General features: G+C 42.2%; 1 protein-coding gene across 1 annotated transcript; it reads right to left on the bottom strand.

The window, feature by feature from the left end:
• Window positions 1–12,205: 12,205 nt before the first annotated feature.
• On the bottom strand, window positions 12,206–14,396 carry LOC147883633 (uncharacterized). The gene is made up of 7 exons (XM_087399537.1): window positions 14,055–14,396; window positions 13,873–13,959; window positions 13,590–13,743; window positions 13,335–13,481; window positions 13,146–13,213; window positions 12,699–12,996; window positions 12,206–12,579 (listed from the first exon to the last, which is right to left on the bottom strand). Exons 1-7 carry the CDS (start codon window positions 14,394–14,396, stop codon window positions 12,206–12,208), a joined length of 1,470 nt encoding a protein of 489 aa, XP_087255663.1.
• Window positions 14,397–14,811: the final 415 nt, after the last annotated feature.

The following is a 14,811-nucleotide window of genomic DNA, read 5'->3' as shown; positions in this document are numbered from 1 at the left end:
CTCTATTGCATTATCTGTATTCCATTCTCATGGATGTTACACATATCATTTATCTTTGTTTCCCGTAGCATCTATGCATATTTATGATGCTACACATTGGTGACCACGATGGACATTGTTACCATCATGCAAGGAATTTGCGATCTGGCGATTGATTGTTTTTCAAAAAGTGTTTGGGGCATGCTCATGTCATCCGCTCCTTGCCATCATTGCAGAGGCACTTCACATGGCAGTTTGCACATAGTGGCACTCACTTCGGAGGAGATTCGAGAGGAGATTGCTACGGTGAGGAGGCACATCCGTGGATTTTAAGATGAACTTCATCGGATGCGATCCGATCCCCAGCACCCTGCTTACGGGAGAGAGACTGCGGAAATCCTAGTTAAGAACCTCATCCAGTGGTCGGGTTGGCAGCGACTTCTATGATTGTTATCTTCGCAGTAGGCATGCATGCGCACGCACTCGCAAGGACCTTCTGATCCCCTGACACCAACGACGCGGTTGCGACGGTGTAACAATGATCTCGAGCATGGAGACGTCATTCCACAAGAAACTCCGAGAGGGATCGATTGGCATTACAGTCCACCTGCTCAGTCAGTTTCACTGCCAAGGCTGTGGGTTTGGCACGCTTGATGCACGCCCTCGCTGCTTTCAGTGGATGTATCAGCAACTGCTTCCCAGGTGAATTAGCACCGATCTTATTAAAAGTAAAGCTAGGAATCAAGGATTCCCCCACCACAAGAATGCTTGCATCCTCCGCCATGCGCATGCTCACCTTCTCTTCGAATTCATGTGTGTGTAGGTGATGCCACGGTACTTTAGTGTAGGTGATGCCACTAAGGTCTACACTAATAGCCTGAGTGCTTTGGCCATTGCGCATAACCCAGTGTTTCATGCACGTACCAAGCACATTGAAGTTCACTATCATTATGTTCAAGAGCAGTTGTCAGTAGGAGACATAGAGTTGTCCTATCTTCCCACAGAGGACAACATAGCATATATGTTTACAAAGGCACTTCCTCGTCCCAAGTTTGAAGTCTTCTGACAGGCTTTACACTTGGATTCATTTGTTACATGATCTGACATACCTTGTACATTCATATGTGGCTATATCCTTTTGGATGAACATGTGCCACCATGACCAGAAAATACTAGGTATTCTGAGACGTTTCCACAATACTTCAGCCCATACCATGGAGGGGGGTTTGTAGGCCATCTTCTCCCTATTCTAGTGATGCCCTATGGGCCCTGGTATGTGCCTTGTAGGCATAGTTATAGGCACTTAGTGTATTTTGTGCCTTTTATGCCACATAGGACACTTAGTCCTATGTGACACCTAGGACACTTAGTCCTAGGGTCTACCTACAAGTACTATGTACTTTTCTTTTCATTTCAATCTAGTTGACGTGATGGCTGATAACTATCGACTCTTATACCTTGTACTTGCTCTCTCGTTTATCGATCCTATAGTGGCATCTTTAGTATCTCCATTTTTTGTCTCAAAATCTACTACTTTGTGCCATGTTCAGAAATGGCCCCTAGTGACTTGCAAGTAGCATCTATCCCCCCATGAATGGTCTAGAAAAATGAGGGCGCACAAAAACTTGAGTATTAATTAAGGCATCCTCTAACCATTTAAATAGCTGGCAAGTGCTCTCTTGGTCTTTCTCTAAGAAATCTGTGGGACAGGTTGCCCATTGTGCAAAACCCCTTTTTTAATTTGGATCTTCTGTAGAATGAGGCAAGACTCAAGAATCGTAGATGTCCTCATGAAACTCTTTTGCCTGCTACGACTTCCTCTCCACCCTAAAAATCGATACAGGGCCTAATTGATTGTACTTCCATCTCCAAGACAATGGAATGGTTCCCATCTCTATTAATGGGTAGCCAAACCAATGGTGTATTATTCACTATGGCATACAAAAGATTCCATCTTTTCTTGCCAACTACCCTGTTGTACTTAGCTGCATATGAGGCCTGTTTACAAATTTCCAATCAACATTTATTAACCTTGTCAAATATTAAACCACTGCATTGCATTTACATATGTCTTGATCAAAATGCCCCTGTGATTGAAAGTTACAAACCATACCTCAACACCTTTGAGATTAATACGAATCAGTTCACGTCGGCTCTCCTCATTTGGAAGAGGTATGTAAATCCTCTTCTCTAGTCTTTGCCTGTGAAGCCATAAATAACCCCCACACAACACACAGACAAAAAATTTGAAAAAGCACACCAATCAGTTTCAGGTTGTTACTGTGGCTCTTAACCAAAATTGAAGCTCACCATGACAATACGACAAAGCAGCAAGAATGATGAAAAACTAGACACAAATAATGAAAATCATGTATCAAAACGTACTCTCCTGGTATCTTATGAATTACTTCTTACTGCCTATGCTGTTATACTTACATATTTCAAATTCTTTAAATAGCAAAACACCCTCACCTAAGTGCTTCATCAATATCCCAAGGAAAGTTTGTTGCTGCCAGGACCATGACTATTTTCTTTCTCCATCTTCATTGCCACTGGTACTATTATTGACACCATCGACTTGGATAAGCAACTCTGACTTTACACGCCTTGAAGACTCATGCTCTCTTGAAGCCCTGCATGTATCGAAGCTTGCAAATCAAGCTCATACACACCACTCTTTGCAAACTTTACTGAGTACAGGTAAAGTACTGTGTAAAAGAGGCGAGCACCTTTAGTAAATCCCAAACAACCATCGCGCTTGTTTCAATAAATGCCAATCAATAAATCCCAAACAAGGAAAAATATAAATCCCAAACAGTATACTAATCCCAAACAACTACCAAGCTTGTTTTAGTGACAATGACTATGGATGAGGGACCATCTAAATCATATATTCAGATTAGAATTCAGTCGGAATCAGACTGTAATAACAACGATTGTGCATGAGGGACCATCTAATTCACATGCTGAGATTAGCATTGAGCTGGAATTAGACTATAATAATAATGACTTTGCATCTAGTTCACAAGCTTAGATTAGCATTTAGTCAGTTTATCAGGGTGTCATAACAATAGTTTAGAATGAGAACTAGCATTAAGCTAAGATAGACTATATGAACACATCACATGGTTAGAATTACCATCTAATCGCATGTCATAAGTGAAGCAGTCATAAGAAAATTGAATCTTTGAATCCAACTAAATGCAACATTTTCAAATTATAAGGTCTAGCTGAGTGAAGCAATCGTACCCAAGGAGGTATAAATGGCGAATGATTGCTTTAAAACTCAAGTTATATAGAAAAGCCAAATGTATAGTGATCAGCCCCTAAAGTTATATACCCGGGTAATATACAACCAAGTTTTACTCTTCTACATTTTGAAAAGAAACCACCATTGTATCTAAGTATGGATGAATACAAAGACGATTTACTATTTTTTTTTCAAAGAAGACAATTTACTACTTAACTCAAGTTCTATTGAATAGCCGATTGTATTAGAGGGGTGGTCAACCCCTAAAAAAGTCATGGGTGATATATATCCAAGGTTACAAGAGATAAAGTCTAAGATCTTTGAAGGACTTTATATTTACACAGGGATTCCAGGATGCAGGCTTGATACTTCACACAGTAGGAGCCTTCAGCAACATACTTCGCAAACTGTGGGTTCTTATATTATGGAAGGCCTTCCCACAGTTCCTCATGCAATATGACCATCTTGTGAATGACACTCTTGGGAACTCTATGTTCCTCCTCCAAGCAATCAATCTCATCTACGAAAATCTTGGGTTGTCGAGGGACCCCTTGTGAAATGGCTTCATCAAGCTTAGGACAAGAGGCAGGACTATGGCTTTCCATCTTTGTTCCTCCGCTGTTCCTTCACTCGAGACCTGTCGGGTTTTTAAACTAGTTTGCTCTCTTGCTATCCAAGATGTAATTGTTCACATATTCTAGACCCTGTCAAATCAAGCTATCTTGACATGCTCAAGGATGTAATGTAGTGAGATCTTTGCCATCTTTGAAGACCTGTGTACTGATAGATTCCCCACACATTACATTGATGAATATGACAGGTTACTTGTATGATAGTTAAGGCTAGAGGAGGTAGGCACTGGCTAGAGGAGGTAGGCAATGGCAAACGAAATGCCTTTTTGTTTGTTTAGGATTAATTGCAACCCCCACAAAATATAATCTTTAGTAAATCCCAAACAACCACCGCGCTTGTTTCAATAAATCCCAAACAAGGGAAAATATAAATCCCAAACAGTATACTAATCCCAAAGAGCCACCGAGCTTCTTTTAGTGACAATGACTGTGCATGAGGGACCGACTAATTCATAGGTTCAGATTAGCATTCAGTCGAAATCAAACTATAATAACAATGATTGTGAAAGAGGGGCCATCTAACTCATAGGCTCAGATTAGCATTGAGCCAGAATCACAGACTGTAATAACAATGACTTTGAGGGACCATCGAGTTCACAAGCATAGATTAGCAGTCAGTCGGTGTATTAGGTTATAATAACAATCGTTTAGAATGTAATAACCATGAACTAATGTTGTTATTACAGCTTGATGAGCTGACTCAATGCTAATCTAATGTACTATTTTGATCTTTCCTTTCTTCACTTGACTGTAATAACAATGACTTTGCATGATGGGCAATCTAGCTCACAGGCCGCCCAGATTAGCATTTTTCGATAACTGAGAAATTCTTCCATGGCAACCATCTAATCGCACATCATGGCTAGACGACGATGTATATGACCGCTACGCTAGGCTAGGCTACACAACAACATAAAGCAACTATAGACGCGCTTGGTAGACGCGCAAAATAGCGGGCGCGTCTATAGGCATTGCTTTAGTAGAGGAATTACGGGTGCGTCTAAATGCGTGTCTAAAAGCGCTTCTATTTGCGCGTAAATTACCGCATCTACGTGCGCATCTAACCTGAGAAAATACGGGCCCGTCTAACATCCCGTTTATTAGCGCGTCTATTTGCGCGTGTACCAGCGTGTTTATTTGCGCGTTTACACTGAGAATCAGATGCGCATTTAGACACGTAAATAGATGCAAACCAGAGAATACAAAAAGTGAGATTTTGGTGTACATCATTGCTTTCCAAACATTGCCCATGATTACCAAAGCACATAATTTTTTGCAAGCCCACATATACAAGAATTCAGTGAGATGAGGAGAATGAGACAATATGTAAAATAGTTTTGCCAATATCAATTATGGGGCTACGGTTCAATCTCATCCTCAATGAGATCAACCCTTGCCAAACTATCTACTTCAAAATCCAAACAAGTGTTTAGATCTACAAATACATTCAACCCACTACTACTTGTGCCACTCATGTGCTCATCGAAACCAGCATCTCGAATGGTAGGCTCGTCCTCATGGGTAATGGCCTCAATATCTGTATCTCCTATCTCATGATCCTCCTCCTCTCTTGTATCACGGTCATCATCACGTCCATGGCCATGATCATCCTCCATACGCTCCATATTAGTAAATGTACTATACATCACTTTGGAACGTGGCATAATAGTTATGACATGCCACCATCTATTATTATCCACCATTGATTGATAGACAACCTAATTCAAACACAAATACAATCATGTTACTTTTCTTGCATCAAATATTTAAAAGCGAGTATTTGTATATGTGTGCACAGTACCTGTTCACATTGTTGCGATAGTACTAGTGTGTCCTTCCTACTTTGCCAAAACTTTGTGGAGTCAATAGTTACAAAGCCACTTGCATGGCATTTGATTGTTGCATTGGGGCCTCTTTCCACCACGTCCTTAAACCACTTTACATCCAAAACATACACAAAGAAGCGTCGAAAGTCAAGCATAATAATATCTTGGATTATGCCACAATAATCATCCATGGCTCCATTGGCTCCCTCAAAGCTAGCAATGACGCCGCAATCTTGTGTGTTTCTCTTATCATCAATCCGTTGTGTTCGAAAATGCTTGCCCTCACACCATATAGCATTGAACATAGTGCACTACACCAAGAAAAAATCAATTAAATAAGCAATCTAAATTATTGAAAGCTCCTAACTTATGCATAACATTCTATATACCGACCTTGCTCATGCATCCCCTAGCATACTCCCATTCTTCCATTGTAATACGCATCCCCTCGTCTTTCTCTGCTTTCTCCAGTTCATCAAGTAGCCAATCCACATGAATATCCTTTGGAAGTGCTCTTAGATACTGAGGGTATGGCACACGAGATCCGTGGTGTGTACGAAAGAGGTCCCTTTCTTCTTGTCTTATTGCCTTTGCATCCTGGTATCTTGTCGCCCATCTTTTCATCACATCACTATTAAGCACGCAAAAGAGGTTGATACTATTATGCAACTCCGTGTCTATTACTTTGTTGCGTCCTTTCCCTTGAGGCACAATAGAGGTCATCCTTAGGTCTTCATCACCTCTCCATAGTCGTGGGAGAGAGCTATCCACATCAACAAGAAACTCAGAAATATATACAAGTGACTCTTGTACCAACCAGCCCTCGGCCATGCTACCTTCGGGTCTTGCATTTTGTCTCACGAAGCCCTTCAAGGTCTTCATGAAGCGCTCCAGGAAGAACAACCATCGTGCATGTATAGTACCACATATAGCAATCTCATCCACCAAATGCACTATGAGATGTAGTTGGGTTGTGAGAATAGAACGTGGAAATGTCTCCTCCATTAAACAAAATGCCTCCACTGACATAACTCGAGCATTCTCAAGCGTGGTGGGATCTATTTCCTTTGAGCTCACATACCTCACAAGCTCGCCCATCTTGTGAATACAATCTTTCACGTCCTTCGATGCACTACATGAAATGCTAGTAGGTAGTATGAACTGAACCCGCGAGGAGGTGGTTGATTAGTTGCTTATAGCTATTCACTCTCAAATTTGAAAGGAAAAAGATATTATGCACATAAAATACTTACTTGGAGCATCTTGTGCCAATCATGAGATTTCAAGCCATATAATTGCTCTACACCTCTTTTCTTGCTCTTTGTAAAGGCTCCCTTCAAACACCTCATGCATCCAGTGGGAGTACAAATTGTAGTAATAGCGCGCTTCACCGTCACCATCTCTAGCTTTGATAACATCCACGGTGCACGAGGTAAAAAAACATGCCCATTTGGCTCTCTTGAGGCCAAGCAAAGAGACCAGTTACAAAGTTTCAATAACATTTAATCTAAAATGAGTAAGAAATTTAGAATTCAATATGACACTCTCTGTTCGTGAAAAACGTGTGACCACCCTGGAACCATGCCGTGTGACACAAAGAAATTTTTTGTGTGTGGATCGAATTTTTGATCAGACTATATGATTGTGTGCACAATAGCAAGTGTGATGTTGTGTCAGAAGACTTCAAAGACTAGATCCATAGGGAAGTAGGTGAGATTTGCATTTTTGTGTGCTAAAAAGCTTGTTTTTCCACCTCCTAAGGATTGGGGTGTGAACAAAAAGTGGACACCCTTAGCTTGCTACTTCCCATATATATATATAGATATATATATATATAGCTATATATGTATATAGCTGAAGCAAGGAAGGGATTTGAGGAAAGAGGGACAACCACAAGTAGTATTAGTCATATAGGTGTCTTAGCAAACAAGGGTTAAAAACTAAAAAAGAAAAAAGAGAGAAAAAAATTTAGAGTTTGAGTGTGCTTTTAGCTAGGGAAGAGCATACTCTTAGTAAATTTTGATACTTAATAAACATGCAAGTGATGCAATTTGAAAAAGAAACTGATATGAGCAATTAAATATATAGGAATACTGCTATCTATCTATCTATCTATCTTTACATATATATATATATATAAAAACTAGTAATCAACTAAAAAAAACCCCAAGAGTCACAACAAAACAATCATAGCAGGATGCTATAAAGCAAAGGCATACCAACCACCCCAAAAGAGATCATGGGAATAGATGGAGGGTGGCTACAGAGCAAAGGCAACTATGAAGTAAGCATGGGGGGGGTTCTCTCTCTCTCTCTCTCTCTCTCTCTCTCTCTCTCTCTCTCTCTCTCTCTCTCTCTCTCTCTATTTCACATACGCACGCACGCACAAACGTATGTTTTTAAATGTAGATCTCAAGTAGTGAATATTTTTAAACATGATTAGATGTTTAGATTACGCATTCATCAATAATGGTAAATAGCTTCAATACAACTAGGTACATATCTTTAAGTACAAGTTGACCCAATCGAAATCCTCTTCTAAGTGCTTAGTTTGATTTCACATATGTATGCAAGTCTGAAAATAAGATGTTGCAGTTGAACCCAATAAACTAAGAACCAATGTCATAAGGGAGTAAAACTTTACAACTGTGTGGAAGGTATGTAGTCACACCACATTTAAAAAGTTTCATGGTCATGATATCATAATTAGTATCTATATTCCAAACTTTAAGGCTCAATTTATGTGCAAGCACATTTCACCATTTTGGAGGAACACATGTAAGGGGTAAATAATTTCACAAGTCATGGAATGCATAGTGTGCGCCTAATGTGCAATCCAAATTAAAGTGTTTATTGTAAGTCTTAGTTATCTCATTATTTATGTGATGGAGTTATAATTCAAATTTATGCTCACTAGCATAAGATAAATGACTTTTATAATTTGATAATAATTATGTATAATCTCATGATTTGTACAATTAATAACTAGAGACCTTCCATGCATAAGCTAAAAAATGTATTCTAGTACTAGTATATTAGAGCACTAATGGAGTAATCATATAGTACTATATTAATACTGATATAGTGCCATCTATTTCTATTAAACTTGTACTAATATAGTGGACTGTTTGTTTCTACTCTAGTACTAATATATTAGAGCAGTAATATAGTATAGATATATAACACTAAGACAATATTATCTATTTCTTTATAGTATTGATATAGTACTAATAGAGCACTATTCTAGTATTCATATAGTAGACTACTAATGCCTATTAATATACTACTAACATAGTACTATCACAGTACTAACATAGCACTATTTGTTTCTATTCCAGTACTGATATATCAGAGCACTAATGTAGTACATCTCCGTCTCCATGCTAGTTGCACATGTCTGGTAGTTTGAGAAGGTGTATGGGATCAACAATCTGGGACTTGTGGCATTGCTCCAAAAAGAGGTGGTTTTTGAGTCAACTTGTTAGCACGATAGTTGGCTGAATACGCAGTGGACCAGTTCGCCACATATGATGATGCTCGCGATGCATTCTTGAGATGGTTTCCTAGGGAAAAAATGATTCCGCAAACTCTAGATAGATTGCACTGCTTGGATCAGGGAGATTAGGATGTGGACGAATATGCGTCCAAATTCAACTTACTCATGCAACGTGTGCCTGCAAATGAACGGCCTGCTCAGGAGGTACTCAATGACTTCTTCATTTCGAGGCTATCATGGGATCTGTGGACAACATTGGCCATAGTTGAGGCCATAGTTGATCAGACACAAGCAACGCTCGAGGCGGTCATGGCACAAGCAGTGCGGGTGGGGGATTCGTTGCATGGGAGGACATCCAAGAACCGAAAATCCACAAAGAGTAAAGCCAAGAAGAAGATGCCAAAATCCAAGAAGTCAGACGATAGTGATGCAGACATGGAGGTGACCAGCTCGGAAGATACCAGCTCAAAGGAATCTAACTCAGAAGCAGAAATGAAGACCCATAGAGCCTCTAAAGGGGGCAAGGGCACTTCAGTGGCTTTTGGAGAAGGATCAATACCTTAAGGCTTGAAGGGTATCTGGTGTGCTCATTGCTGCAATCCTGGTTACTCCGCAGTCGAGTGTGCTCTTAATGCGAATTGGTGCGCGGTTTGCTTGACTAATACGTACAACACAGAGGAATGCCATTGTAATGGGCACGGCCAGAGAGCAGTTGGTCAGCAGCAAGATGCAGTTGTGTCTTTTGTTCAAGAAGAGCGGCAATAGTAAGCGTTTCAGCCACAACAGCAATCGTTTCAGCCACAGCAACAGACGTTCCAATGAGGTAGAGGCGACGGTGGCCGTAGAGGCAGGGGTCGATCAAAATTGATAAAAAACCTCTCTATTTTGCTTGGGTGAAGGCCATTGGCGGAACGAATGCTTGGAGGCTGAGGAATGGAATCGGCAACGTGCGGAGCGCCAAAAGATGTCTGAGAAAATGCCCAACACTTCGATGGCACACATTGTTGATGATGTGCCCAGGGATTAGTATAATCACCCGTGCTGATACCAAGTTGCAAGGACCCCGACTCCCAAGAAGGGTGACAAGCTTCTAGATTGTCCAACCCAGAAACACATCAGACACCAAGCTGTTTGCGAGTTGGCGACGAAGGAGCCACCATTAATGCCATTGGCAGAGTCCGCAACGATGCCCAGTGAAGCACGTAAGGTGCAGTTTGTGGAACCAATTCTCCAATAAGAGGTGGAGACTCAAGCCAAGTTCAAGCTACACTTACCAGGGAATGGTCCAAAGGCAGTCGAAGAAACTCCGTTGGTTGCAAACCAAGCCAAGAGGTGGGAAAATTCTCCCCAAAGGGAGCTAGGGTTGGAGTGCATTCTAGAGGCACCGATCCAAATTTCACTGGGAAGATTGCTTAACCTGGTTCCAGAATTCCACTGGCAATTGTTGCATTCCTTGCACACGAAGTCTAAACTAGAAGAGGTGAAGCTATGCCAAGCTGATTCATGCCCAGTTCCAACAGTCCCTCTGACTGACATGAGAATTCCGGTTATATCCACAAAGGCACAAGGGCGGTGAAGCTATGACAAGCTGATTCATGCCCAGTTCCAACAGTCCCTCTGATCGACATGAGAATTTCGGTTATATCCGCAAAGGCAAAAGGGCGGGCTTCTCTCTCTCTCTCTCTCTCTCTCTCTCTCTCTCTCTCTCTCTCTCTCTCTCTCTCTCTCTCTCTCTCTCTCTCTCTCTCTCTCTCTCCCTCCCTCTCTCTCCCTCTCTCTCTCTCTCTCTCTCTCTCTCTCTCTCTCCTACCCTTGTATTTTGAAAGGATTACAATTAAGAGATCAAATAGAGATATGCATTGCATCAAGAGGTCGAGAGAACAGTCATCATTTTATTTAGATGGACATGTAGTGGAGAAATGATATAGATTACAGATAGGGAAGCATAATGAATATATCAATGGTATTTAATACATATTTGGCAACACAAATAGACTAAATTAGAATGGGTGTGGCATCGCTTCAAATCAATGGCATGAACAGTGTGATGATTATTCATTTTTAATAGTGCTGGTTTACATAGCTATGTGCAAGATGAGAATAATACATTCTAGAGATTTGGCAAGTGTGAAGTGCCATATTTAAAGCAAAGTTTTTTGTTAGACAGTTGTACCCTTCTTATGCTTCTGAGCACTAAGAAGAATGGCCGCCACTAAAGAAGTGAGTGTTGTATATGCAGTGATTAAGAGCACCCCATCTAAGTATAAGAATGGCCGCCACTAAAGAAGTCAGTGTTGTATATGCAGTGATTAAGAGCATCTCATCGTGCTTGGTTCCGAATGTTAGGAGCACCCCAACATACCCTTTCAAGTATAAGAATGGCCGCCACTAAAGAAGTGAGTGTTGTATATGCAGTGATTAAGATCACCCCATCGTGCTTGGTTCTGCATGTTGCGACATCGAGATATGCATCAATTGAATGGTACACGGAGATGTAGGTGTCCTTACCCATGAGGGAGTAGAGCATTCGAACAGGCATCAACATCCACTGATATGCAAAGGGTTTCTTCTTTTCGTCATACTTTTAATGTGAGATTGACTATCTATTCAATATTGGTGTCCAGCCCGATAGATCCTAAAGGGTCTCTCTCTTTGGACTTCCCTTCTATTCTGAAAGGATTACAATGAAGAGATCAAATGGATATAGGTATTGCATCTAGAAGTCGAGAGGAGAACGATTATCATTTTATTTAGAAGGACATACAGTGGAGATGTAGAGATACTCAATACAGATAGACGAAGCATAATGAGAAATCAATGGGTTGTGATACATGTTTGGGAGGCAAATAGGCCAAATCAGAATGGGTGTGGCATCGCTTCAAACGAGTGGCATATATTTTTCATAATAGTCATGAACAATGTGATGATTATTTATTTCTAATAGTTCTAGTTTACATAGCTATGTGCAAGATGAAAATAATACATCCTATGTGAAGGGCCGTATTTAAAGCATAATTTTTTGTTAGATAGTGGTACCCTTCTTATGCTTTTGAGCACTAAGTATAAGAACGGCTGCCACTAAAGAAGTGAGTGTTGAATATGCAGTGAATATGATCACCCCGCCGTGCTTGGTTCCGAATGTTGCAACATCGAGATATGCATCGATCGAATGGTACGTGGAAATGTAGGCGTCCTTGCCCATGATGGAGTAGAGGATTCGAACAGGCATCAACGCCCATTGATATGCAAAGGGTAACCAATGAGTGAAGCCCATGGCATCAAACGTAGCATCCAAGAACCAATCACTATGAACTGATGCTACCACACCATCCACGATGATAGTGCCACCCATGGTCAAAGGGTTGTATAAGCCGTGCCTCCTTGTTGTAGAGACCTCTGCATATGCATGCACAGGAGGAGCATTTAGATTTTAGGCTACGCAAAGACTGATCACACCTTGCATAAATGTGCTCATTACAATGAATGGCCTACAGGGTTTTAAGAGAGAAGTGTACCTTTGACCACATAAGGAAAGACTTTCTCCTTTGAAATGTGAACATGTTCTTGACTCGTGGCCCACACAATGTCCCCGATCTCAATATCTTGGGCCCGCTTATAAACTATATTGCCATTCTTATGAGACGCAGGTATGAAATGAAGGCCGGTGAGTCGAATGGTGTTGGAATGTGAAGCTGAATGTCCGATGGGCTCCGCAGTGATGGCAATAAAGATGGCAGTGACATTGGCATCCTTGTGGCCGAAAGCATAGACATCTTGGTAGCTAATGATCCCGTTCTCACCCCATACAGCTATCTGTTGCATGCAGAGAAATGGGTGGGATCAGTAGTATGCTGGCAAATGCTGAGTGTTATGATAGGTAGTTGAGCAATGAGGACACAGTGGTGGTGGTGCATGTAGGCATGCAACGGAGATTATTAAAGGCATTCGAAGACGATGCACACCTGATCACCAAGCTGGAGCTCGGACATACGTTTGGAGGTGCCGCGATGGGTTTCAACCGTGGCATCACCTACACACACATGAATTCGAAGAGAAGGTGAGCATGCGCGTGGCGGAGAATGCAAGCATTCCTGTGGTGGGGGAATCCTCGATTCCTAGCTTTACTTTTAATACGACCGGTGCTAATTCACCTGGGAAGCAGTTGCTGATACATCCACCGAAAGCACCGAGGGCGGCATACACGCCCAGCACGCCAGCAACACAAAATGGTGCTAAGGGACCGAGGGATAGGCACTCAGCACTACCCAAGACTCCTCCCACTGCCCCAGTTATGGCACCTGTTACAAAAGTGAGTTCCTCTATGAGAAAACGACCCAAGATAAGGGAGATTAGCAGGGCGGTTAACATCATATATTGCAGCCCTTTACGTTAAACAGATTCCTTGCCTGTGCCTGCGCCGCTCTGACAGTCGAGCAATTTCCTCATTCCTAGCAGCCTGCGCTTAGAACCACCATTATACGAGTTGTAGATGCTGGTTACGTCATCCCCAGTAACGTAAACGGCGCAGCCTGTAGAGCCCGCGTTGCTAGGGCAGACGATCTGATGAGAATCATCCACCCGCACTCCATGAGTAAGTATGGAAGTAGTATGTGGAGGTGGGTGGTGTACTGATGAAAAATGAAACGAGCGCCCGAGTTGCAGTGGGATGCGGAGGATTCAGGAACTCACAGCACTTTTGCGACGGTAGTTATCAATGAACACGAACTCCGTGCCGGATCCGTCGCTAGCTGCGAGACAGCCGCCTGTCGCTTGGAGCTGGATGGTCGAGCATCGAGCACAAATGAGTTCTGGGTACTAGGAGTGTTTATGCAAAAGTAGTCATGTCTCTAATGATAGACGTCGACTCTCACCTGCAATGTGAGATCCTCGGAGCCGCCCCAGTCGTTGCTAACGCTAGCCATGAACGTGATGGTGCCACTGTTGACAATCTCTTGGCAAGCTGCAACGATGTTATCTGACGGAACCGCTCCCCACAGCAAGGCAGGCGTGTTTGTAGCCAAGAGCGAACTGGCAATCTGGTTGCCAACGGTGCCGACGAAGGTGTTGGGGCCGGAAGAGGAACTTGAAGGGGTGGTGGCGGAGATGGTAAATTGAGCGAGGGCGCCGCCATGCGGCTGGAAAACTAGTAGCTGAAGAAAGGCAATAGCTGAGATGAGGAGCCGAGGACGAGTGTGGCTGTGGCTGATCTGCATCTCGGTGCTGGGAGACATTAGACAGCTAGAGTAGCTAGACTGAAAAGCTCAGCGGAGCGATCAGAGGATATGTTGCAAGTTGGACAGAAATGCTGAGGCTGTGTGCAATCTGTTTGTGTGTAGGTAGCTGAGAGGTGTGCGTTTATATAGCCGAGGAGGGGTGCCTCTGCGAGAGTGGCGTGCATGGACCGCCAAGCCTGAGTCGCTCGTGACTCGTGTGCGGTCAAAATGAAGTCGAGGATGTTTTGCTCCTTAAGGCACCATGGTCCATTGACTTAAAATAACGGGCAATCTTGAGAGATCTAAGCAAGACAAGCCTATCCACATTGGATTGAACTTTCACATGAGCAACTTTCTCCGATCTCTCTTCTTTTGGAAAAAAAGTGTCAACAGCTTGTCATTACCTCATGTGCTT

The sequence above is a fragment of the Dipteris shenzhenensis genome, chromosome 28, assembly GCF_047967505.1.
Source record: "Dipteris shenzhenensis isolate YYH24624 ecotype China chromosome 28, Dip_SZ_1.0, whole genome shotgun sequence".
In the NCBI taxonomy this organism is placed as follows: domain Eukaryota; kingdom Viridiplantae; phylum Streptophyta; class Polypodiopsida; order Gleicheniales; family Dipteridaceae; genus Dipteris; species Dipteris shenzhenensis.
Note: the sequence above shows the minus strand (reverse complement) of the source record. Positions and strands in the feature narration are given on the sequence as shown.